At 42.6% G+C, this 24,175-nt stretch overlaps 1 protein-coding gene across 1 annotated transcript in view; it reads left to right on the forward strand.

The window, feature by feature from the left end:
- The window catches only part of MYLK4 (myosin light chain kinase family member 4), a 116,881-nt gene that overhangs the window by 71,449 nt on the left and 21,257 nt on the right, over positions 1 to 24,175 (forward strand). The window contains exons 5-7 of the mRNA XM_082258762.1: positions 16,972 to 17,077; positions 17,217 to 17,310; positions 19,945 to 20,054. Of these exons, the coding sequence (XP_082114888.1) occupies positions 16,972 to 17,077; positions 17,217 to 17,310; positions 19,945 to 20,054 (310 nt within the window). The remainder of the gene's footprint in view (positions 1 to 16,971; positions 17,078 to 17,216; positions 17,311 to 19,944; positions 20,055 to 24,175) is intronic.

Genomic DNA, 24,175 nt, shown 5'->3' on the forward strand with positions numbered 1-24,175 from the left:
CAAAGACATTCTCAATCCTGTCTACAAAACAAGCTTCATACATAGTAGTATAGAGTAACGGTACAGGTGAAGTGCTACATTTGCTTGTATTATCAATAGCAAGTTAAGCCACTTTCAGTAACCAATAGATTATGACAAAGATTATGACGAAGAATACACTTAAGGGTCTATTTATAAAAAAATCACATAGCTAGGGTTCTTTAGAATTGTATTATTATTTATTATTATACAGGATTTATATAGCACAGCGCTTAACAAAATAGAGGCAGACATTGCAATTACAATACAATTTGCTACAAAAGAATTCAGCTAAAACAGTGTTTTTCAACCTTTTTTCAGTTAAGGCACCCTTTACAATTGTGCACAATCTCAGGCACACCAAGAGGTGCGACCGAGCATGTGCCTTTTTTTCGCATTCCCATTGATTGTGTATCTAATGGGCTGCTCTATTTGTGTGAATCACAGAAAAAAGGTGCCAGCATGATTTTAAAAATCATGCTGAACCAATACGCATGGTACTGCAGTACCATGTGCTTTAGCGGGCCCAAACTAGTGCAATCTAGCGCAAAATTTCTATTATTTGCCATTAAGAGTGCAAAAGGCAGCACACTTTTGTGCAGTGCAGGAAAACATGTGGTACCATGCTGTACCATGTGCTTTAGCGGGCATAAACTAGCATAATCTAACGCAACATTTGATATTAATTTGCCATTAAAAGTGCAAAAGGCAGCACACTTTTGCGCAGTACAGGAAAACATGTGATTTTGCACACGTTAACACACCACACCTGGTGTGAACAAACCCTAAAATGTAGTTTGTGAGGCAGAGTTTGTAAAACCCCTTCCCCCAAACCCTCCTCCCATGTCCCCTCTCCCAGCATAAATCCCATCCCCCAAATCCCCTCTCCTAGCACAAATTCACCCCCATACCCTCTCCTAGCACACATTCCGCCATCCCAAATCCCCTGTTCAAGCATATATCCCCCCCCCCCCATATTCATAGCACAAAATATGTTCCTCCTTCCCCCTCCTAACACAAAAGCTCACCCACATTCCTCTCATCACTACAGGAGTAGTAACAGCAGCAGAGAGAAAGAGAGAGCTGTAAGAGGTGTGAGCTGTGTTACCCCCCCCCCCCCCTCCAGCAGTCTGGGGAGGAGACAAGGGTAATCAAACCCTGTACAGTCTGATCTATGTGGGCACAGCGTATTTGCCAACTGCTTTGTTTTGCTGTTTTGTAGATCTGTTCTGGAGTGGATGAGTTTCTTTGATGCCTCTACTCATTTGGATTTATCTTGTTTCTGCTATTAGACAGACAGCATAATAGATGGAGTCCACGGTAGCATTTCTCCCTACCTTATTCAGAGAGCAGGAAGAGAGCACAGCCCACTCCTCCTCCTGGCTCTCTCCTTCTCTGTGCTGCTATCTATACAACTCTCTGCAATCTAGAAAGCTGAGCGAGCTGCTCAATCTCTTCTTAGCTACTCATGATGTCATCAGTTGGCAAGATGGAGACAGTTGGCTCATACAGCATTTTGGATTGCCAACAGGAGTATAGATAGCGGTAAAGAGTTGGAGAGAGTTGGTAGGAGGAGCAGACTGTGCTCTCTTCCTCCCCTCTGTATAGAAGTGTTAACAGAGAATTCTTTTTTTTCCTTCTGCCACGGCACCCCTGAGGGCTCTTTGCGGCACCCCGGTTGAGAAACGCTGAATTATGCCATCAAACTTCCACTGGTCAAAGCAGACTTAGTGCTGCTTATTGCCTCTTTTTAACTCATATGATTCACAAAAAAGTAGATTGGGGTGCTGATAAAATACCTTTGGAAATTATATATATGTATATCTCTGTCCAAACAGAGATACACACACCGCTCAGGCCGACTTAGCACATTACTGTGGGTGCTCGCCCCGGCTCACCACCGTTAATAACAAGTATAAAAGAAAGAAGATAGCCACACAACACAGTTAGGTGAATGCTTGTCAGGGTTCTTTATTGGTTGCCATGTCAGACAGATGTTTTAGGGCAAGGTTGACGCGTTTCCAACAATATGTTCGTGTGAAACGCGTCAACCTTGTCCTGATACATCTGCCTGACATGGCGACCAGTAAAGAACCCTGACAAGCATTCATCTAACTGTGGCATGTGGCGTGTGGCTATCTTTTTTCTCGTTATACCTATGTACAGCTCTGCCCAGCCGGACATGCTCTCTGATGACACACATACACAGGTGTACTAGTACTCACTTCAGAGGACACTTAACCTGGCTTAAAAGGCCTTTTGTATCCTGCTCACAGTTTACTTCAGACCGTAAAAGAGTCAGGGTAACTACAGCTAGTTCTTCTGCGTGTTGAACTACCTCATCCAGAGTTTCAGCCCCATGGTGGGTCCTTAGCAGTAGCTGACTACATATGAATAGCTCTGAGGTGTTTGGCTCCCATGCCCCAACCCAATGGCTCCTCCCATCCTGGCATTTATACATCATTAGAGGAAGGTTTTCTCTAAAAGGGGGCCTAACACGCACCTACCCACCTAGTGGTAGACTAGCTAACTGTACCTGCTAACAAGCAGACTTCTCAGTGAGACTAGTGGTTCGTATTTTATTATACTTATTGATGATTTACTCCTGTCTCAGTTAGTGTTGCACAGTGTAAATTCTATAAACAAGGGTGAATAGCAGAATAGGAAGCAATGCTGGATCAGTGACTTAAGACAATATTTTAGTTGAGATGAAATGCTGTCTGAAAATACAAGTTTTCAGAGTGTTCTTTAAGATTAAAGGATTGAAGAATGCCAAAAAGCTTGTGAGATCAAATCCTAGAATACAGGAGTGACTCATAAGATATCCTGAAGGTAAGAGTATGAAGATGTAAGTAGGAAAGGTGGAGAGCCGTGTACAGGACTTGGGTTACTCTTAGGATATTATCTAGAAATTAGCAATGCTGGAAAGCATTTTGTATCTTTCAGATATACATGCGAACTGTATTTTTTAACTGGCAGACAGTGGAGATGATTGCAGAAAGGAGTGGTGTATGATCACCTAGAAGTGAGATGAACAAGTCAAGCAGCAAAGTTTCAGGAACATTTCTGATTTTGCCTTTGTCAAATTTTTGTCAAAATTAGCCTTAAATTTTAGCATGTGGACTGTTTTAGCAAAGCTTTGCATAAAAATATAATTTTTCCCACATAAAGAAGTATAAAATAAAGATAAAATAAAATAAAGTAAAAAAGAATGTGCCATCACAATAGTATTAAAATAATAATATACACAAAATAAGCAAGGAAAAAAAAAACACAGATATAGTTACAGTATCTCACAAAAGTGAGTACACCCCTCACATTTTTGTAAATTTTTTATTATACAGTCATTTCCATAAATATTGGGACATCGACACAACTCTAATATTTTTGGCTCTATACATCACCACAATGGAAATGAAACAAACAAGATGTGCTTTAACTGCAGACTTTCAGCTTTAATTTGAGGGTATTTACATCCAAATCAGGTGAACGGTGTAGGAATTACAACAATTTAAATATGTGCCTCCCACTTTTTAAGGGACCAAAAGTAATAGGACAGATTAACAATCATAAATCAAACTTTCACTTTGTAATACTAGGTTGCAAATCCTTTGCATTCAATTACAGCCAGAAGTCTGGAATGCATAGACATCACCAGACGCTGGGTTTCATCCCTGGTAATGCTCTGCCAGGCCTCTACTGCAACTGTCTTCGGTTCCTGCTTGTTCTTGGGGTATTTTCCTTTCAGTTTTGTCTTCAGCAAGTGAAATGCATGCTCAATCAGATTCAGGTCTGGTGATTGACTTGGCCATTGCATAACATTCCACTTCTTTCCCCTAAAAAAACTCTTTTGTTGCTTTTGCAGTATGCTTAGGGTCATTGTCCATCTGCACTGTGAAGCGCTGTCCAATGAGTTCTGAAGCATTTGGCTGAATATGAGCAGATAATATTGCCAAAAACACTTCAGAATTCATCCTGCTGCTTTTGTCAGCAGTCACATCATCAATAAATACAAGAGAACCAGTTCCATTGGCAGCCATACATGCCCACGCCATGACACTACCACCACTATGCTTCACTGATGAGGTGGTATGCTTTGGATCATGAGCAGTTCCTTTCCTTCTCCATGCTCTTCTCTTCCCATCACTCTGGAACAAGTCGATCTTGGTCTCATCTGTCCATAGGATGTTGTTCCAGAACTGTGAAGGCTTTTTTAGATGTTGTTTGGCAAACGCTAATCTGGCCTTCCTGTTTTTGAGGCTCACCAATGGTTTACATCTTGTGCTGAACCCTCTGTATTCACTCTGGTGAAGTCTTCTCTTGATTGCTGACATTGACACACATACACCTACCTCCTGGAGAGTGTTCTTGATCTAGCCAACTGTTGTGAAGGGTGTTTTCTTCACTAGGGAAAGAATTCTTCGGTCATCCAACACAGTTTTTTTTCGTGGTCTTCCGGGTCTTTTGGTGTTGCTGAGCTCACCGGTGCGTTCTTTCTTTTTAAGGATGTTCCAAACAGTTGATTCCGCCACACCTAATGTTTTTGCTATCTCTCTGATGGGTTTGTTTTGTTTTTTCAGCCTAATGATGGCTTGCTTCACTGATAGTGACAGCTCTTTGGATCTCACATTGAGAGTTGACAGCAACGGATTCCAAATGCAAATAGCACACTTGAAATGAACTCTGGACCTTTTATCTGCTCCTTGTAAATGGGATAATGAGGGAATAACACACACCTGGCCATGGAACAGCTTGAGCAGCCATTTTTCCCATTACTTTTGGTCCCTTAAAAAGTGTGAGGCACATATACAAATCCATTGTGGTGGTGTATAGAGCCAAAAAGATTAGAATTATGTCAATGTCCCAATATTTATGGACCTGACTGTATCTTTTCATGTGACAACACTGAAGAAATTATACTTGCTACAATGTAAAGTAGTGAGTGTACAGCTTGTATAACAGTGTAAATTTGCTGTCCCCTCAAAATAGCTCAACACACAGCCATTAATGTCTAAACCACTGGCAACAAAAGTGAGTACACCCCTAAGTGAAATTGTGCAAATTGGGCCCAAAGGGGGAGATTTACTAAAACTGGAGCACTCAAAATCTGGTGCAGCTGTGCATGGAAGCCAATCAGCTTCTAACTTCAGATTGTTCAACTAAGCTTTGGCAATAAAACCTGGAAGCTGATTGATTTCTATGCAGAGCTGCACCAGATTTTGCACTCTCCAGTTTTAGTAAATAACCCTCCAATGTGTCAATATTTTGTGGGGCCACAATTATTTTCCAGCACTGTCTTAACCCTCTTGGGCATGGAGTTCACCAGAGGTTCATAGGTTGCCACTGGAGTCCTCTTCCACTCCTCCATGATGACATCACGAAGCTGGTGGATGTTAGAGACCTTGCGCTCCTCCACCTTCTGTTTGAGGATGCCCCACAGATGCTCAATAAGGTTTAGGTTTGGAGACATGCTTGGCCAGTCCATCCCCTTTGCCCTCAGCTTCTTTAGCAAGGCAGTGGTCGTCTTGTAGGTGTGTTTGGGTTATCATGTTGGAATACTGCCCTGAATCCCAGTCTCTGAAGGGAGGGGATCATGCTCTGCTTCAGTATGTCACAGTACATGTTGACATTCATGATTCCCTCAATAAACTGTAACTCCCTAGTGCCGGCAGCACTCATGCAGCCCCAGACCATGATACTCCCACCATCATGCTTGACTGTAGGCACGACACACTTGTCTTTGTACTCCTCACCTGATTGCTGCAACACAGGTCTCATCAGACCATAGGACATGATTCTATTAATCCATGTCCTTGGTCTGCTTGTCTTTAGCAAACTGTTTGTGGGTTTTCTTGTGCATCATCTTTAGAAGAGGCTTCCTTCTGGGATGACAGCCATGCAGACCAATTTGATGCTGTGTGCGGCATATGGTCTGAGCATTGACAGGCTGACCCCCAACCCTTAAACCTCTGCAGCAATTCTGACATCACTCATACGTCTAATTCCCAAAGACAACATCTGGGTATGACGCTGAGCATATGCATTTAATTTCTTTGGTCGACCACGGCGAGACCTGTTCTGAGTGGAACCTCTCCTGTTGGTCTTGGCCACCATGCTGCTTGGTCTTGGCCACTGTGCTGCCACTTAGTTTTAGGGTCTTGGCAATCCTCTTATAGCCTAGGCCATCTTTATGTAGAGCAAGAATTCTTTTTTCAGATCTTCAGAGAGTTCTTTACCATGAGGTGCCATGTTGAACTTCCAGTAACCAGAGAGTGAGAGCGATAACACCAAATTTAACACACCTGCTCCCCATTCACACCTGAGACCTTGTAACACTAACGAGTCACATGACATCAGGGAGGGAAAATGGCTAATTGGGCCCAGTTTGGACAGTTTCACTTAGGGGTGTACTCTTTTTTGTTTCCAGCAGTATAGACATTAATGGCTGTGTGTTGAGTTATTTTGAGGGGACAGCAAATTGACACTGTTATACAAGCTGTACACTCACTACTTCACATTGTAGCAAAGTGTAATTTCTTCAGTGTTGTCACATGAAAAGATATAATAAAATATTTACAAAAATGTGAGGGGTGTACTCACTTTTGTGACATACTGTATGACCTCTACATTGCACCTTCTCCATTCCCCCAATTAGCTTTGATAAAGCTGGGAACATAGACAGCAATAAAAACCTCACAAGTATTCCAATTTAATTATTTTTCTGTAGGAAATAAAATCCTACTCCTACTCCTCAGCCCTTAAATAAAAAGTATTGATTGTGAGGTTTTAAATGTGCTACACAAGAAAAATAAAGAAAACAAAACACATGTTACTGGTTAACTGGTTACAAGAAGTTGAAGCATACAGGTTTTAAGAAAGAACTTTAGCCATTTACGAGTTTTGCAATCTGGGAAATTCTTTTATGTTAGTCAAAATCTTTTTTTGTTTGTTAAAGTCCAAATGTGTATTGGAATATGAAAGTAATATGTCCTCATAATATCCAGTCGTTCATTCCCATGACTCATGGCTAGGTGGATTGGCCACAAATATATCGCGCATCCTCCATCTCTGCCAGCAAGGCCCGAAGCCGCTCCGTCAAGATGGCGTCCGGGCAGGCCGCAGGCAGGGCCTGGCGCGTGGCAGGCTTGCACGGAGATGCCGATTTCTTCCCCTTGGACGGCATATTAGAGCAGGATATCGATACTCAGCAGTTAGAGATGAAACCTAGGTAGGTACAGTCAGCGGATTCCCCAGGATGGCATAGATTGAATCAGGATGGCAGGAGCTCTCAGGGCAGACGTCCGTTCCGCTCTACATCCAAGCCACGCCCCCTCACTAACTGCATTTAACAGCCATTTGACATTTTATTTGAAAAGATTTAGATGAATTTGTAATTCCAACCGTGCATTAAAAGTTTGCAATTTGCGTTATCTAATCCACCAGATACTACACCCCTTTTATTTAAATACACTTTCGCCGTTTCTCTAAATATGTTAAATAGCATAGCAAGGCTGGGACACGCCTACCTCTGCCCCCCCCCCCCCCCCTACTATCTGCACCCCTACTTTCTTTTAGAAAATACAGAACCAAGTATTGTTTTGTATTACTATGTAAGTAATTTTTACGGAATGTTTTTGTTTCCAAAAGAGATTTAGTAAATGCACAAAACATAAAAAGCACTTTATACAGTGCCTTCTGAATAATCTAAGTATCTGCATGACAACCACAAAAGCAGTCATAATTCAACATTTGTAGAGGAGTCAAAACAACATAAAAGAGAATCAGCTCTAATAAATTGTACTGAAATGTTTTTGTTAGATATGCATGCACATCCACACAGCTAAACAACTTGTACTTACAAATATGCATGCACCTATACAAACACTGGCACTTCCACACATAAGCACACGTGCACACATACTGTACACACACTCCTGTGTAATCATTAGCACCCTCATACATGAACACAAGCATGAATGCATGCATCCACATAAGGGTTGCAGGGCAGTATTTTTTACTGACAAAACATGGAAAATTTACATAGCAAATTGTTTACTGACAACCTGAAAATGACATAAAGACAATCAATATTTAACCACTTGCCGTCTGCTCACGTTGAGCCTACTGCGGCAAAGTGGTTCGTTATCGTCTGACGACGTAGACCTACGTCGTCAGACACTCCCCCTTCTCGGCGGCGGAGGCTCGCTCCCGCTGTATTCAGTCACAGCGGGAGTTGGGCCAGGGGAGGAGCAGCGGCAATCGGTCAGATTTCAGGGTTCAGCATAGTTGAACCCTCGATCTGTCCCTGACTCACTCAGTCACCTCCCCCCACACATGTCAGTAAGCACCAGGCATACATTAACCCCTCCCTCTCCAATAAAATTATCCCCTTCCCTGCCAGTGTCATTTTTACAGTAACAGTGCATATATATAGCACTGATTACTGCAGTAATGTCACTGGTAACCCCAAAAGTGTCAAAAATGTCAGTCAAGGGTCTGATCTGTCCGCCGCAATGTCGCAGTCCCGCAAAAAAAATCGCAGATCGCCACCATTACGCGTTAAAAAAAAAACACCAAAAATGACAGAAATCTTTCCCTTAGTTAGTAAACGCAATAACTTTTCAAAATACGCTTATTGTGATTTTTTTTACCAAACATAGGTAGCATAAAACAAATTGGCCAAAAATGTAAAAAAAATTAGATTTTTACAATTTTTGGGGGGAATTTCATATAAAAAAATGTGAAAAATATTGTTATTTTTTCAAAATAAACGCTCTTTTTTTGTTTATAGCGCAAAAAGTAAAAATCGCACAGGTGATCAAATACCACCAAAAGAAAGCTCTGTTTGTGGGAAAAAAAGGACTTAAATTTTGTTTGGGTACAGCGTCGCACGACCGCGCAATTGTCTGTTAAAGTCGCACAGTGCCGAATCGCAAAAAGTGGCCCAGACGTAAGACAGCAAAATCCTCTAGTGTTAAAGTGGTTAAACAGTATAAACACAAAATGGAAACACTGACAATACACGTAACAAGTAATTTGTCTATTTTACACTTACGAAAGTCAACACAGCATGACAAATTATCCGCCCCTGATATTGGCAACGGTTGGCAACCCTGATCCACATGTTCACTCACCCCTGCACTTAGAGCCCAAACACACTTGTACTCATGCTAAATTGGAGCGGTTTAGTGTGTGGGCAGCATTCTCTTTTGGGCTGCAGTGATGTGTAACAGGGGGCAGCGTGATTCATATTTTATCACAGCTCTCTTTTTTGCGAACTATATGTGAAGTGCACAAAGTGACACTTCATTTATGTTACCGCACAACAGCATAGTGTGTTGCGCTTGCTTTGTGATGACAGGTGGTGCTATCCAGTGATTTGCAATATTTTGCAGCTTGTCTGAATATTATTGCACCTCACTGCACCACACCTCAGACTGCTTGGAAGTGAGAACAGATCTCATAGAAAACAATTGTTTTCTATGTACCCTAGCAAATGCCATTCACTGCTCTAATGTGAACATGCCCTTACACACAAGCATGCACCTGCTCAAGCACTAGTAGCCTACACACACACACACACACACACACATAAATAATCATAAAAAAACACCCATGCATCTGTGCACAGCAAATGCCCGACATGTACCTGCACACAGCTCTTGGATGAACTGATAGTATGCCATCTGCATGAAAAAGGACTTTTACAGCTGCAGTGACATTGCAGCAACAGGAGAAGCTAGGACTAATTGCATTGTTCCATTAGAATTAGTGACACAACCCTCATGGAAGTTGGCTGTGTGCTTACTGCTCCTCCCTTTTCTGACCAGCCAGGCCACATGTTTGCATAAGGGCCTGCTATGGAGCTTGGGGACCCATACCAGACCTGCTTTTTTTTTTTTTTGCATGGGTTCCCCCTTAAAAATGAATGCCAGACCTCTATGTAGGATAAGGGGTTGTAATGGATTTTGGGGGAGAACCAACAGCTTTTTTTTTTTTTGCATGGGGTCCCCTTAAAAACCCATACCAGACCCCAGGGCTGGCCCAAGACATTGTGCTTCTTGGGTCCAAGAATGAAATACTGCCCCCCCCACATAAAAAAGCATACTCACCAAAAGGCCCCCACATCCATTATTATATATCATGGTGGTGGGGGGGTTTAGTCAAAGGCAGCAGTGGGGGGGGGGGTTCAGACAGAGGCAGTGGGGGTGGTGGTGGTGAGGGGGTTCAGTCAGAGGAAGCGATGATGGTGGTGGAGGGGTTCAGTCCGAGGCAGTGGTGGTGGTGGTGGGGGGGTTCAGACAGAGGCAGCGTTGCTCGGGATTGGATCAGTGGCACAGCCACTTTCTTGCGCCAAGTGTCAATCATGCCTTCAGTGATGCCTCTCCCAACATGGGGTCCCTGCACACAGCAGAAAGCTCCTCCCTCTTCATGCTGTTTGCCGTCAGCTGCTTAGCTGACTTTCTCCTCCAGTTTCCGCCTTCTGTCCCTACATGGTATCTGTCTGCAGCAATGGGGGGGAGCCCCAGAGAAGATGGGCGGGCGGTCCACTCTGTGGGCATGGCAGCGAGTGCTCTGCCGACTGCCATCATTACCTCTAACAGCAGTGGGATAAGCGGCGCCCCCCCCCCACCACAGTGAAATAGGCAGCAGAGTGAGGCAGGGTGTGCGGGCCCCCCATAGTGGCCAAACTCCAGGACCCAGTTGCAAGTGTGACTGTTGAGACCCTGGTAATTCCACCACCGTCTTGGGCATCAATTTTTCCGACCCTCTCAAAGTTCCGCCTGGGTCCAATGGACCCAGCGGTGCCCATGGTAGTGCTGGCCCTACCAGACACCTATATAGGAGCAAAGAGTTCACATTTCTGCTCAAATACATGCACGTATGCACATGTGCAGCAACGAGCGCCCTCACACATGCACACACGCGCATGCCTGCACACACACAAATATGCATGCACACAAGTGCACTTGCATACATATGCACTTGAGCACAAATAGGAATCCTGAAATAAATCTGAAGACATCTCTTAGGAGCTGATATTATGCCTTCTACATGAGTAAAGGATTTTTTGCAGCAGCGGTGGCATGAAAGCAACAGGATAAATTAGGAAGAATCTAGGATAAACATCTGGTATAGATTTTAGGGGACCCCATAACAGGTTATTTATTTATATTTATTTATTTTTTTATTTTTTCTTTGGCATGTGGCCTAGTTTGTCTAAAGAGGAAGAGGGCTTCCTGCCCTTTCTTTCCTGGTTTCCTGGTTTCCTGGTTCCTGGTACTGCATGGCATGATAAGGGTTTGATATGGATTTTTGGAGGTTAACACACACAAAAGGTGTGGGTCCCCCCAAAATCCAGACCAAACTATTATCCTACATAATGGCCTGGTATACATTTTTTAGGGGCATCCCATGCAAATACAAAAAAATGCGGTTTGGTATGGGTAGACAAAATGCATACCAGACTCTTATCCAGGCATACAGCCTGGTTGGCCAGGTAAGGGAAGAGCAGTGAATGTTCTTCTCCGTCTTGAACTGTACCAAGCCACATGCTCTTCACACTGAGAGGGTACATAGAAAAAGTATTTTATTAACCTTCAAATAAAGCTTCAACCCTCAAAAAAAGATCCACAGTGTAAATCTAATGTCAGTCACATAGTGCAATGATGTACATCTATTTTTAATCACAATTGGCAACTATCTGGTGGCACAAACACTATCACCCACATTCCTCTCCCGCCAGACTCTTGCGGCAAATGACAGTTTATTGGCCGGCAGCTGAATGTCAGCAAACCGATCAGGGTTGCTGGCTGACGCTGTTGATCACATATGGTCATAATCATATGTGACCATTTGCAACTATGGGGTCTCCTGGCTGCTTTGTTTACAAACTGTCATTCCCTGTTCCCCTCCCACACTACATACTTCTAACTAAGGCTGGCCATACAATATACAATTCTCTTGTACAATTTTCCTTTAGATTTACCAAAACCATATAATATGAGGTCAAACCTAAACACCTTTAATTTGTATTCAATTAGGCAGGCCATTGCACTACATAGTTGAAGGCAACTAAAGTAAATTGAATGAGAAAATTGTATAACATATGGCCAGCCTAATACAGGAGCTGCAGAGTTTACAACCTCATTGTAGTCTATGAGAGACAAATCTTGTTTCTTTATGTTTGTCTTTTTTCTGCCCTTTTTTGAAGCCAGTTTACTAGCTTTTGGTAAAGCATAGTAGCTCTTAAAACTATTGCCACTAAGTAACATTTACTTTCCAGTTTGCAATCAAATCGGCTGTTGGATCCCAGGTAACGTCTTTACCCAAATATGGTCATGACCCCATGTGGTTAATGCTGTCAGTCAGCATCCCCAGCCAGTTTGTTGATATTTAGCTGGTTTTCCGACGGGGAGGGAGGAACTGTCATCTGTTGCGAGAGTCTGGCAAGAAAGGATCGTGTTTGTGTGGGTGGGTCATCGGGCATTGTTTATAATGATAGATGAAAGATCTACATCTCTGGATAATGTGATTGATGTTACATCATATGATCTATATTTTTTTATGTGCCTGTGTGCTTATTTACTGTGTGATTTTTTTTTGTAATTGTATAACAAGGGGTACTCATTCATGTGGGGGTAGCAGATATCTGGGAGCCTTTTATCTTAAAGGATGCTTCCAAATTCGGATAAGCATCCCTCCCATGCAGACAAATGCATCTGCCACGCCAAAGCTGTGTGGATGAGGCCCTGTTCGCATCAACATGGAAACAAGGTGCCTTGCTTGGGGTAGAGGCCTGGCAAGGTACTGTACCATACCAATATTGAGGACATGTATCCTCATATGGTTCAGGAGGAGGGATGGACACTTCTACTACTTCTTTTTATTGTCCTTTCCTCATCAGTCAGGATGCATGTTTGGATTAGGGCCTGGTATGGATTTCGGGAGGGACCTTATATCATTTTTCTGGCCCCTCTTAGAAATCTATACCAGACCATTATCCATTCATGCAGTCGGTCATGCAGACTGAGTGCCCCTTCTGAAAAAATCCCAAGCCACATGTCCTGCAAAAAAACAAAATGGCAAAAACAAAAAATGGCATAGACTTGTCCTAGACAAGGGCTTGTATAGATATTTTAGGGGGCCCCAAAGAAAATTTACAGCAAAAAATGTCCCCTTTCGCCCCAAAATGCATCCCTGATTCTTATCTATGCATGCAACCTAGCTGGCCAGGAAAGGACAGGGCAGTGAGCATGCTACCTCTCCATACCAGGCCAAATGGCCATGGCCATGGCCATGAGAAGGGTACTTTGCTGGGGGGCCCCAGGCGATACGCTTTGCCTCCACCTTGTTGATGACAACAGGGGCCTCTTTACCACTTTCCTGGTCTGGTGGATGTGGGGGTCTGCTGAGGAAGGGGGGGGGGACTTATCTTCCCCACCTTTTGAATGAGTACAGGACACATAGCACTCCCTGTTACTCATTCACACTGTATAAAAAGTATTTTACTTAAAAAAGACCCCATAAAGCATGTTCCACAATGTAAATCCATTGTCAATCACAGTATCCAGTGATGTAGGTTAACCATCAATCAAAATGAATGACACCCCAATGATTTAAGCTGGCATTCCTCTCTTCAGACTCTTGTTGCAAAATACATCTGACAGCTTAAATGTAACCAATTGGCTTGGGAAGCTGGCTAACATCAATGACCAAATATGGTCATGACCATATGTGGACAATGTTACCTTAGATCTGCTGGCTGTAAGTATCTCTTATTTAGTGGCAATAGTTTTTAAATGTCCCTTTTGCTGGAACACATCCTACGGGTGTGCCACTTCATGTGCAAGTTTAAGATTTCCCTTATGAGGGATAAGCCAGCAGGCGTACAACTTTCATTTAGTGGTGATAGTGTGATGGGAGTTACTTTGTTTGGGGGGCCCATGGAACCCAGCTTACCTAGAGAGGTTGGGAAATATCTCTCTCCGTTTCCCAGGTCTCTCTTATGTGTAAGTCACCCTGTGTCTATTAGGGGCACAGGGTGACTGAGAAAATGATGGACAACTACCGAATGGACACTGATATGGTTTGGATTATTTCAAATGGGACAGTAATATTTATCCACAATGTCCCTCAGGAAATCTAAGATACATTAATTCCACTGTATCAGAATGATGGAACATTGTATGAGCTTTGCCTCATGGACTATTGTAGGTCAGAGCCGGAAAGTTTTCTACTGGGGTCTCCTGCTATTATCTGTTTAATAAGGTATTCTGTGTTTATACTTAGGATAATGTGTAATGTATTTTATGTTAGCCTTGTTGCTGGCAGTCTGGACATCCAGGCTGGTTTAAGTGCTGAGTTAATTAGCATGTTAATTATAGAATTGTCTGGGAGTTAATTAGCTCAGGTTAATTATGTTTCTGTGTGCAGTTTGTATTGTTAGGGTAATCTGATCAGGAGGTGGATGTCCTCCTGTGTGTGGTATATATTCTTTGTGAGTTTGTTCAATAAAGGGTTCCAGATCTTAAACAAGCTAAAGCTGATATCTATGTTCAAGACTGAAGGAAGCGGTATGCTGACAGAAGCACACAAGCACACTTTGGGTCGGTACTGTCACAAAGAGTAATACCACAACTAAATGAATAATTATTGGCTGCAGCAGCCAAAGGTTTAGGCAGGTAAATGAACTGGCCATTTAGTTTGCCAGCTTAGAAAGCTGCTTGTGTTTGGGTTGAATCTGAAGCTCATCCCTAGTAATTGTTAAAGCAGTAGTAAAGTCCAATTTTCAGCTATACCTATAGGTAAGCCTATAATGAGACTTACCTGTAGATTAATATCTCCTAAATGTGCAACGTGTGCCGTCTATTTAGAGCAAAGGTACGCAACCTGTGGCCTGCAGAGCCCTCTGATGTAGCCCACAACCTCAAACCAGGGAAGCTCATGCCCATGCTCTGGGATGGTGGGTTGGCAAGCACAGATTTTGATTAATGGGTTGTTGTCCCACCATCCCAGAGCATCAGGGTGCATGGAGCGGGCATCGGCAGTGGAGGAAGCAGGCAGCCACAGAGGGATCAGGAGCAGCATAAGCAGATGCTTCCTCTGTAGTGCCAGCATCTGTCCGAGGTGGAGTGATAGTGTATATGAAGTGTACATCCCCTGGGACCATAGGCATGCGCAAGGGGTGTGCTGGGTGTGCCTGGGCACACCCTAATCGCCTTGTGTGCCAGAGCCAATGATAAAGCAGTACAGCCTGCCCTCCTTTACCAGGCCGTGTTCTATTAGTCCAAAAGATGGGCCCGGGCACCTGCCGAGCAGGAGGACTGGCTGTACTGCCTTATTGCAGATACCGATCCTCTTGTTCCTCGCCCTGCAGCAGTGCTGGCTACTCCTTCTCTCCCTCCCTCCGGCTGCACTGCAGGGGAATCAGTTCTAGCATCTGTGCCTCCATCCTGTCCTCGGTCTCTTTTTTAATCTTAAATGGAGGACACCAGGGGTTTGTGTAGAACCACGATATTTTACCAAAGCCCCCAAAAAGTGCAGGTTAAAAATGTAATAAATAAATAAATAAAAATGTAAAAGAAAAATGTGCAAAAATAAAATAAAAAAAAAATAATTGTAAAAATGTAGGAAATGTTCACATGTGCTTTGCACTCTGTAATTTCTGCCATGGCTGCAAAGCATAGAATCATGGCCATAACATGTGTACACCTCTAGCCACAGCCTCCGTTGCTCTGTGTTTGAGCTTTGGTGTGCACACCCTAATGCAATAGGCTGCGCACACCTGTGCCTGGGACCTTTCTAGCAGCCCGGAGAGCGATGCCAGCAGCCTCTTATCATGTGTAAACATTACTTGGAGGTTTGAAATCTAAATGATTGTAAAGTGGAGAAAGTAAGTAGGCAGCGAAAATTCAGGAAGCAGATTCTCTCACTGAGGAGCTCTGTGAATTTAGTTTGCAGAGAATTGCAGAGAATTCCGATCTGATGAATGCACTTTTTAGGTACAGTTTAGTCAATTCTGGATATGGAGCAATGTACAGTTGTTTGTAAGTGGGATGCAGCATGGTTCAGAATCAATAATTCACACACAGTCAGGTGCAATAAACTTGTATTGAAGAAATTCAGCAAAAGTTCACAAAAAAACGTTGCAAAACCACCTAGCCAGGCTTGAAGGACAGCATCTGTTGCAAGGGGACTGAATGTAGCCTGGCCGTTTGGTCCCCAATAGGGAGAATGTCTGGAAGAGATGAGGCCCTACTCTTGCCCTCCTTGTCAGGAACCTTTCCCTAGCACTGTTACTGTTCCTCACAGACAGAGTACCTGTCCCTACTAAACCTTTGAGATTGACATCACCTGGTCTTCCCAGACGATGATTGAGAACAATCCATGACACTGGCAAGTCTCAGCCTTGCAAAGGGGGCAGTACAAGATATTAACTCTGCAGGGTGCCCAAACTTTTGCAGACGCCATTTTTTTTGTTTTCTGTTATCTTGAAAGTGTAAATGATGGAAATAAAATCTAACTTTTGTTGACATATTATAAGAATGTCTAATCTGTAATTTGATGCCTTTTGGAGATTTTTCCATCTTTCCTTGGCTTCTTTATGCACATTAATACAAATTCTTACCTGGGGTGCCCAAACTTTCCATCCCCACTGTACTTGATCATATTAAAGACTATGTGAAGTTATTTATTATTTTAAGGGCCATATTTTGCTGTACAAAGCTAAATCCTATTAGGAATTTCAACTGAAAGAATATGCAATCTGTATCACATTTCAGTGTAGGAGAAAATGTACAAAAGGTTATATGTTACATTATATGGTTATGGTAACGTTTTTATTAGAGAAGTTGTGTTGTATGATTTTGGGATCCTTTAATATCATACTGGAAATGCCTTCTACTGGCTTTTACATCCATAACCTGCTATTTGCTTTTCAATCCCTTGTAGATGTCATACCTCCTCCTCCAGCCCCTTTCGATCACAGAATTGTCTCTGCCAAACATGCTCAGATCAATAGTTTTTATACTGTGGAAACAGCACATTTACTGGGAGGGTAAGTAATAGGATAAGTGATACTCTGTTATTTAAAGTTAGACAAACTATTGTTTAGATCAGCAAATATGTAGAAGTAATGACTGAAATTTTATGTGGGCTTTTTAAATATGAGAAAAATGTTTTACATTTATTTACAGTGGAAGATTTGGACAAGTACACAAATGCACAGAGAAGTCATCAGGACTTGGCTTGGCGGCTAAAGTCATTAGGGTTAGAGGACATAAAGAAAAGGTCAGTGTCAGTGGTGCACAGTTGCACAATGTTAAAGTAGAAGTAAGGGCAAAACTTTTTTTTCCCTGTTTGTGAACGCTATAGTGTGATATACAACATTCTTCCATAGCCACAGCTTTACTGTGGGACCACACAAGTGAAAAAAAGACATGAATATACTACAGTAATGTTTTATATATGTATATGTGTATATATATATATATATATATATATATATATATATATATATATATGGTGCAGGAATCCAACCACGACCCTATGTTTACAAGTGATAGTGATGAGCAGGGAGCAGAGGGCCTGAGCCAAAGGTGGTGGAAATGAGTTCCACCAAGTTCCAGCTGTAAAAAAGCCCTGATATATATATATATATGTATATATATCCATACACATTTGCATGATTCATTTTAGTATTTCACAGATGGAATTCTGTAGAGCTGTGCAAGGGACTGTTACATTATTTTAATCAGTAGTTGGTCTCCCGCTGAAAATGCTAGCTGCCTAGTTGAGTCTAGTTTCGAGTCACTGATCTGGAACACGCATGCAGGAAGTTAGTTTGACTTCCTTATCTCTACACTTGTTGCATTTAACTGTCTTAATAAAGCATTGAAGCCATTCTATAGGCAAAATAGCCAGAAAATTTGCATTTTCTGAAAAATAAATCAGCAAAAGAATTCAACATATTTTTAATTTATTTTTAATTTATTCATCACTGGTGTACTTTAACCAGTTATGGATTTAGAGCATACTTCACATACCCCAAAAGACTCAAAGTGATACTAAAGCCTCAGTTTTTGCATAGAATGCATTAGGATAAAACAACCTTCTGACTTTACAACCAATTTAATCAAAATACTTTTAGCTCCCTTTCACACTTGTGCGACTTGTCCTGAGATTTGGCACTGCAAAGTCGCATGACAAGTCGTACCCCATGATTTCCAATGAGTGCCATTCATATCTTTGCGACTTGAAAATCGTAGTCCCTGCACTACTTTGGTCCAACTTTGATGCGACTTGACGTCCATAGGCATCAAGATTAAATTGTTTCATCGCATCAAAGTCACGTCAAAGTTGCACCACTTTCAGGACGTACAAGTGTGAAAGGGGCCATAGCTGGGAATTTTTCTCTGTCAGAGAAGCAGATTTTCCCGCTCCTGTGTAAACTCACACCTACAGAACAGTGCCTGCAGTGTCAATGAAATTTACAATTTAGCAATTTTATTATTGCTTCATTGTAACTAATCTGGTTAATTCACAGAAATTCAAAGGGGTGACCTTTGATCTGCATATGATATCAATTAAAGCAACAATACAAGGTAAAATGAGTAAATAAATAAATAAATAAATAATGTTCCTATTTTAATGCTTATTAACTGTATCTTAGGATAGAGTTAATATCCCTAATTACCGTATTCACCCCATCTCCATTATTTTGCTGCTGATTTTTTGGTTTTGTTTTATATCTATCTTTTTACCATTAAAGGAGAAGAACAGCCAAAGTTTGTTGGCTGCAGTTCGTTCTGCACTCCTGCGACCCGTTTTTAGCAGACAGCGGGCTGAAGCTGATGTCACAGAGCTGGTCCAGGCCTGGGAAAGATCATGACCATATGGTCGGGATCTGTCCACATGCCTGGACCAAAACCTGGCCCAGCCTCTCAGCCAGCCCCTGAGAGCCGGCCGTTCCGGGCCCCTCCACAGCCCAGTACTCCAGTGAGCGCAGTGGGGGGGAGGGGGGCGGACAGATCAGAGAGCCAGTGACTAACAGTCATCATCTCTCCACTCAGGGAGCTCTGAGAACCGAGCGATCAGTGGTGTTTGAGCACTCGGTTTTCAGTCTTAGAGCCAGCGGGGGACAGATGCAGCATGTTGCATCCACCTAGGTAAGTATGATTAAAAAAAAAAAACAGAGACATTCCTATAACAATTTAGACTTTTTGTTTTATTGTTATATGGCTACATGCATTTTCTATTAGGTGTCCCTCATTCATATTTCGAACACTTTGGAGGTATGCATAGGGACTACATTTCCCGGAAGACCTAGCATCTATGCTGTGGGAGGCAGTAGGCTGTTTTATGTTTGGACATAGTAACATTTATTGTCATTCCTAAACACATCATAAACAAGGGTGAGAGAGATGTCAATCACTCCATGTGGGTGTATCTCTGCAACTAGTAACATTCCCTGGCAGCACCAGCAACGTAATTATGTCTCTCATGTGGTTTGAAGAACTACAGAGGGGTGTAAACTAGACTGTGGCCAGGAAAGGTAAAGGCTGTGCAATGCTGGCTGTTGCACAACCATAAGTGTGAATAATAAATATTATACAGAATTTATATAGCGCCAACAGTTTGCGCAGTGCTTTACAACATGATGGTAGACATTACAGTTACAATACAATTAAATACAGGAGGAATCAGAGGGTTCTGCTCATTAGAGCTTACAATCTAGAAGGTTTGGGTCAAATGATACAAAAGGTAGTAAAAAGTATAGAAATAAAGCCAGAGCCTTTACATGTCACTCATCGATGGAACTTGCAGTTCCCCAACAACTAGAGGATATTTAACTCAACAGGTTGCTCAGCAATGACACACAGTGGGAGCAGAAATGTTGTTAATAAAAAATATGTTTATTTTCAGGAGGAAGTGAAAAACGAGATTCAAGTCATGAACCAGCTGAATCACGTTAATCTCATTCAGTTATATGATGCCTTTGAGTCCCGAAATGACATAGTCCTTGTTATGGAATAGTAAGTGTACTGTATTTATTATATCCTTTTCTTGATGTATATACAGTATCTCACAAAAGTGAGTACACCCCTCACATTTTTGTAAATATTTTATTATGTCTTTTCATGTGACAACACTGAAGAAATTACACTTTGCTACAATGTAAAGTAGTGAGTGTAAAGCTTATATAATAATGTACATTTGCTATCCCCTCAAAATAACTCAACACACACACACTTGCTGACTGGACAGAATGTGGTCCTACAGAATGCAGTGACCCAGCAATTTAGAGGACATATGGCCAATGGAAGGTCGTGCAGTGGGCCCTTCAACAAATGACTGCCACAGACAGCATTGAAGCATATCCAACGCTTTTTTAATGAATTATCATGAGAAAAGGGCTGACTAAGACAGACTTGGTGAATGTTATGGCCCCTTTTCTAATTCTGATTGTGGATCCCTAATAGGCATAGTTTAGCTTGCCCCTGGAATCAGCATGCAACTAAAAACTGTTGAAGGGTGAAATATTGGCCAGGTAGGGGGTACCTCCAACCATGAGAGCAATTCACGTCCATACCTGGAGCTTTGACAAGACTAAACTTGCAAGTGCACAACTTTATTCCCTGATGCGCCTGCTGCAGAACTGGCTGCAACCACAGGTGCTGACCCTCATTATGATTGTGGAATGGGTCACCCTGTGTGTATTTGGGGAGTACAGACCCCCCTAACCACCAGGTTAAGAATGTGGGGAAGCACCCTTGTCCTCATCAGCAAGGAACCCCCCCCCCATGTTGAGGCATTTGGTCTGCTATGGATCAGGAGGGGCTTTGGTACATGTTCCCAAGGGCAGTGCACAGCCCCCCAATCCCCCCATCATTTGTTTAACAATCCCTTACCTATCAACCTAGAACTTGGCTGACTTTTCTCCCCTATCCCCACCTCCCAGCAGCTCTTTAAGGGGGCTTTAACGCCCAACAGGGGTGACTTCTGTATCATTTGATCACTGTGGTTGGCACAGTGGTCACATGATTGGGAGCCCTTTCCACTGTCTTCTGATCAGAATCCTTGACTGAGAGCTGTTGGTGACAGCTTGGTCAGTGTGCTTGGAGCATATAGTGAGCATGCTCTCAGTGCACAACCTCTTGCTGCCATTGACACATACAGTATGTGCTGTATCTTAGTGTTAAATCCCACCTATTTTGCCAACATGTAAATGAATAACACAGTTGACAAGAGATTAACAGTCAGCTCCCATTGTCTTCAGTGGGGTTCGGATTTGGTTCCCGAGTTTTAGTCATGTTTACCAAATCTGCCTCAAAAAATGTAGTTACATTTGGCTCATCTCTAGTCCTAAAGGGTTTGTAAAGTCAGAAGGTTTTTTATCTTAACCACTTCCCGCAAACTGACGTACCTGTACGTCGGCTTGAAGAACTGGTCGTACCAGGGTGATGCCTGCAGCTGCAAGCATCAACCCGGTACCGTTTTTTAGATGGGGTGGTCGGTTTTCTGGTGAAAGCAGCCGCTCTGCTGCTCGGCCGTTTTCCCAACGAGTGGGAGGCGACGTCCCCCAACCTCCCGCGGCCTTCGCCGCTCTGCCCGGGTCTCCCATCCAACCGGGAGATCCGTCGGCTGGTTAGAGTCCTGAACTAAGCTGGATTCGGCTTTGATCGGGTCTCCAATGAAGTAACCCAGGAGTGATGTCATGACCTCACATCCGGTTTACTCGGCTGCTAATGGCACTGATTTAAAAAAACTGACAGTATTCAAAAATGCAGATTTTGGTGTTTTGTATACTTTGAAGTGCATTGGAGGGGTATGGGGTCCACATTCCTTGTGACAGTAATAAAAGTGATCAGATTTTTTTTTTTTTTAAGGAACATTGTTAAAAACATAAAATAAAATAAATAGGAAAAAAAAATGTAAAGCGCCCCCGTCCCTGTGAGCTTGCGCACCAAAGAAAACGCATACAGAAATCGCACTCGCAAAGGTAAACACATGTGAGGTAACACCGCGATTGTCAGAGTGAGAGTAAAAAATCTCCTCTGTAACTCTAAACTGGTAACCATTAAATTTTTTAAAGCTGCGCCTATGGAGTACCATAATTTGTCACCATTCCACGAGTGTGCGCAATTTTAAACCATAACATGTTAGGTATCTATTTATTCCCAAAATATTGTGTTTGAAAGACGGCTGCGCAAATACCGCGTGACAAAAAATAATTTAACGACTACCATTTTATTCTCTAGGGTCTTTGCTAAAAATATATATATATATATATATATATATATATATATATATATATATATATATATAATGTATGGGGTTCTAAGTATTTTTCTAGCAAAAAAATACAGATTTTATCTTGTAAACAACATGTGTCAGAAATAGGCTTGGTCTTTAGGTGGTTAATGCATTCTATGCGTTAAGATAAAAAGCCCTCTGTGTGTAGCAGCTCCCTCAGCCCCCCTAATACTTAGCCTCCTCTCTATCCAGTGATGTCCACGAGTGCTTCAGCCATCCGGGACTCTTTCTCCTGAATGGAGAAAGTGCGATTGGCCCATAAGAGGCCTGCTATTTATAGTACTTGGGCCTCCATCATGCCCCAAATGAAAAAGGTAAAAGCCACCCCCTCACAAAAAAAAAACAGGTGCACTCCTTCTTCAGAATCAAGGAATATTATGGAGATTTATTCCCAACTTTGCTAGCATCGTCCCCCCCAAGACAGATCTCACAAAAATCCATCATGTATTGGAATCCTGATACAGCACCAGCATTCTTTCAATTGGAGCAGGTAGCGGTCCTGATATTCCCAATCTTTCAAAAAAAATTCCTGGTGCAAAAGGATGCTTCAAAACTAGGCCTTGGTTCCGTCCCTGTTACAGCTAGTTGGGAAAGAAGAGCACCCTGTTGTGTACTTGAGACAAAAGCTCACTGCAGCTGAAAAAAAAAAGAAATTCTATTATAGAAATGGAGTGTCTTGTGATAAAGTGGGCATTGAGGACACTCTGATATTACTTATTGGACTGCCCCTTAACGCTGGTGTCAGATCATGCCCTCCTTACCTGGGTGGCACAAAACAAGGGTAAAATCTCACAGATTACCAGGTGTTTTTCTAAACCTCCTGGACTACATTTACTGTAGTGCCTAGATCGAGGAGAGTGAACCACAATGCCAATGCTCTTTCTCGGGTTTACTGCCATTTTTGCAGGCATGTGCAGACACTTGGCCTGGAAACAGGGGGTGGGGAATGTAGAGAGCCAGTCTGGGGCAGGGCAAGAGGGGTTATCTGAAAAAACAGCTACTTCCCCTTTAGACCTGCCTATTAGGAATGAGTTTCAGAGAGAGAAAAAGAGACCTGTGCTGGAAACAGGGCAGTATATTTTTTGCTATTATGCTAAAAATAACCCCTTCCACTTTCTCCTTTTGCTAAAGAAAGTAATTTCAATTTAACTTTGTTAAAAAGAAAGTGGATTTTGATAGCGGAACTGTAGAGGCAGAAACCTTCTGATTCCGGCTGTGGCTCTGAGCCGCTAGGTGCGGCCACGACCCTGTTCACTATAATTACAGGTATTTGCGACTGTCTGTATAGCCAGCAATCACTGCAGGGAATCACTGGCTGTGCAGAAAAGCAGTGAATAGCTGCAGCCGTCAGTGACCTATCATTATAGGGAAGGGGGCCAGAGGCCGCACCTAGCTGCTCAGAGCCGCAGCAGGAATTAGAAGATTCCTGCCGCTACAAATTGTGCCAGCCAAAACCCTTGGTGTGAAAGTAGCCTTAATGTTTCACCTAGGTTTCTCACATGCATATGCATATGGTGAGGGGCTGCATGTTTTACAGCTGGATGTGAGAAAACAAATCTTTTGTTTTCCTATTTTTAGATCATAATACATTCTGGCTGGGTCCTGGAGCATGGAGACTTCGTAGAGCTTTGAGTGGAATAAAGCTTCTTATATTCCTAGGTCAACATTTATTTACCAGGTTACCAAACCAGAAATAATTTGTCTCAGCTGTGCACAGGCCTTTATCCACTTGCTAACCGCCCTATAGCAGTTTTACTGCTACAGGACGGCTGTGCTGTGCAGGATCACCTATATATACGTGATCCTGCACTTCTGAGTATCAGGCATGAGTGCACACTGC

The sequence above is a fragment of the Pelophylax lessonae genome (assembly GCF_965119305.1).
Source record: "Pelophylax lessonae genome assembly, chromosome: 5".
NCBI classification, from domain to species: domain Eukaryota; kingdom Metazoa; phylum Chordata; class Amphibia; order Anura; family Ranidae; genus Pelophylax; species Pelophylax lessonae.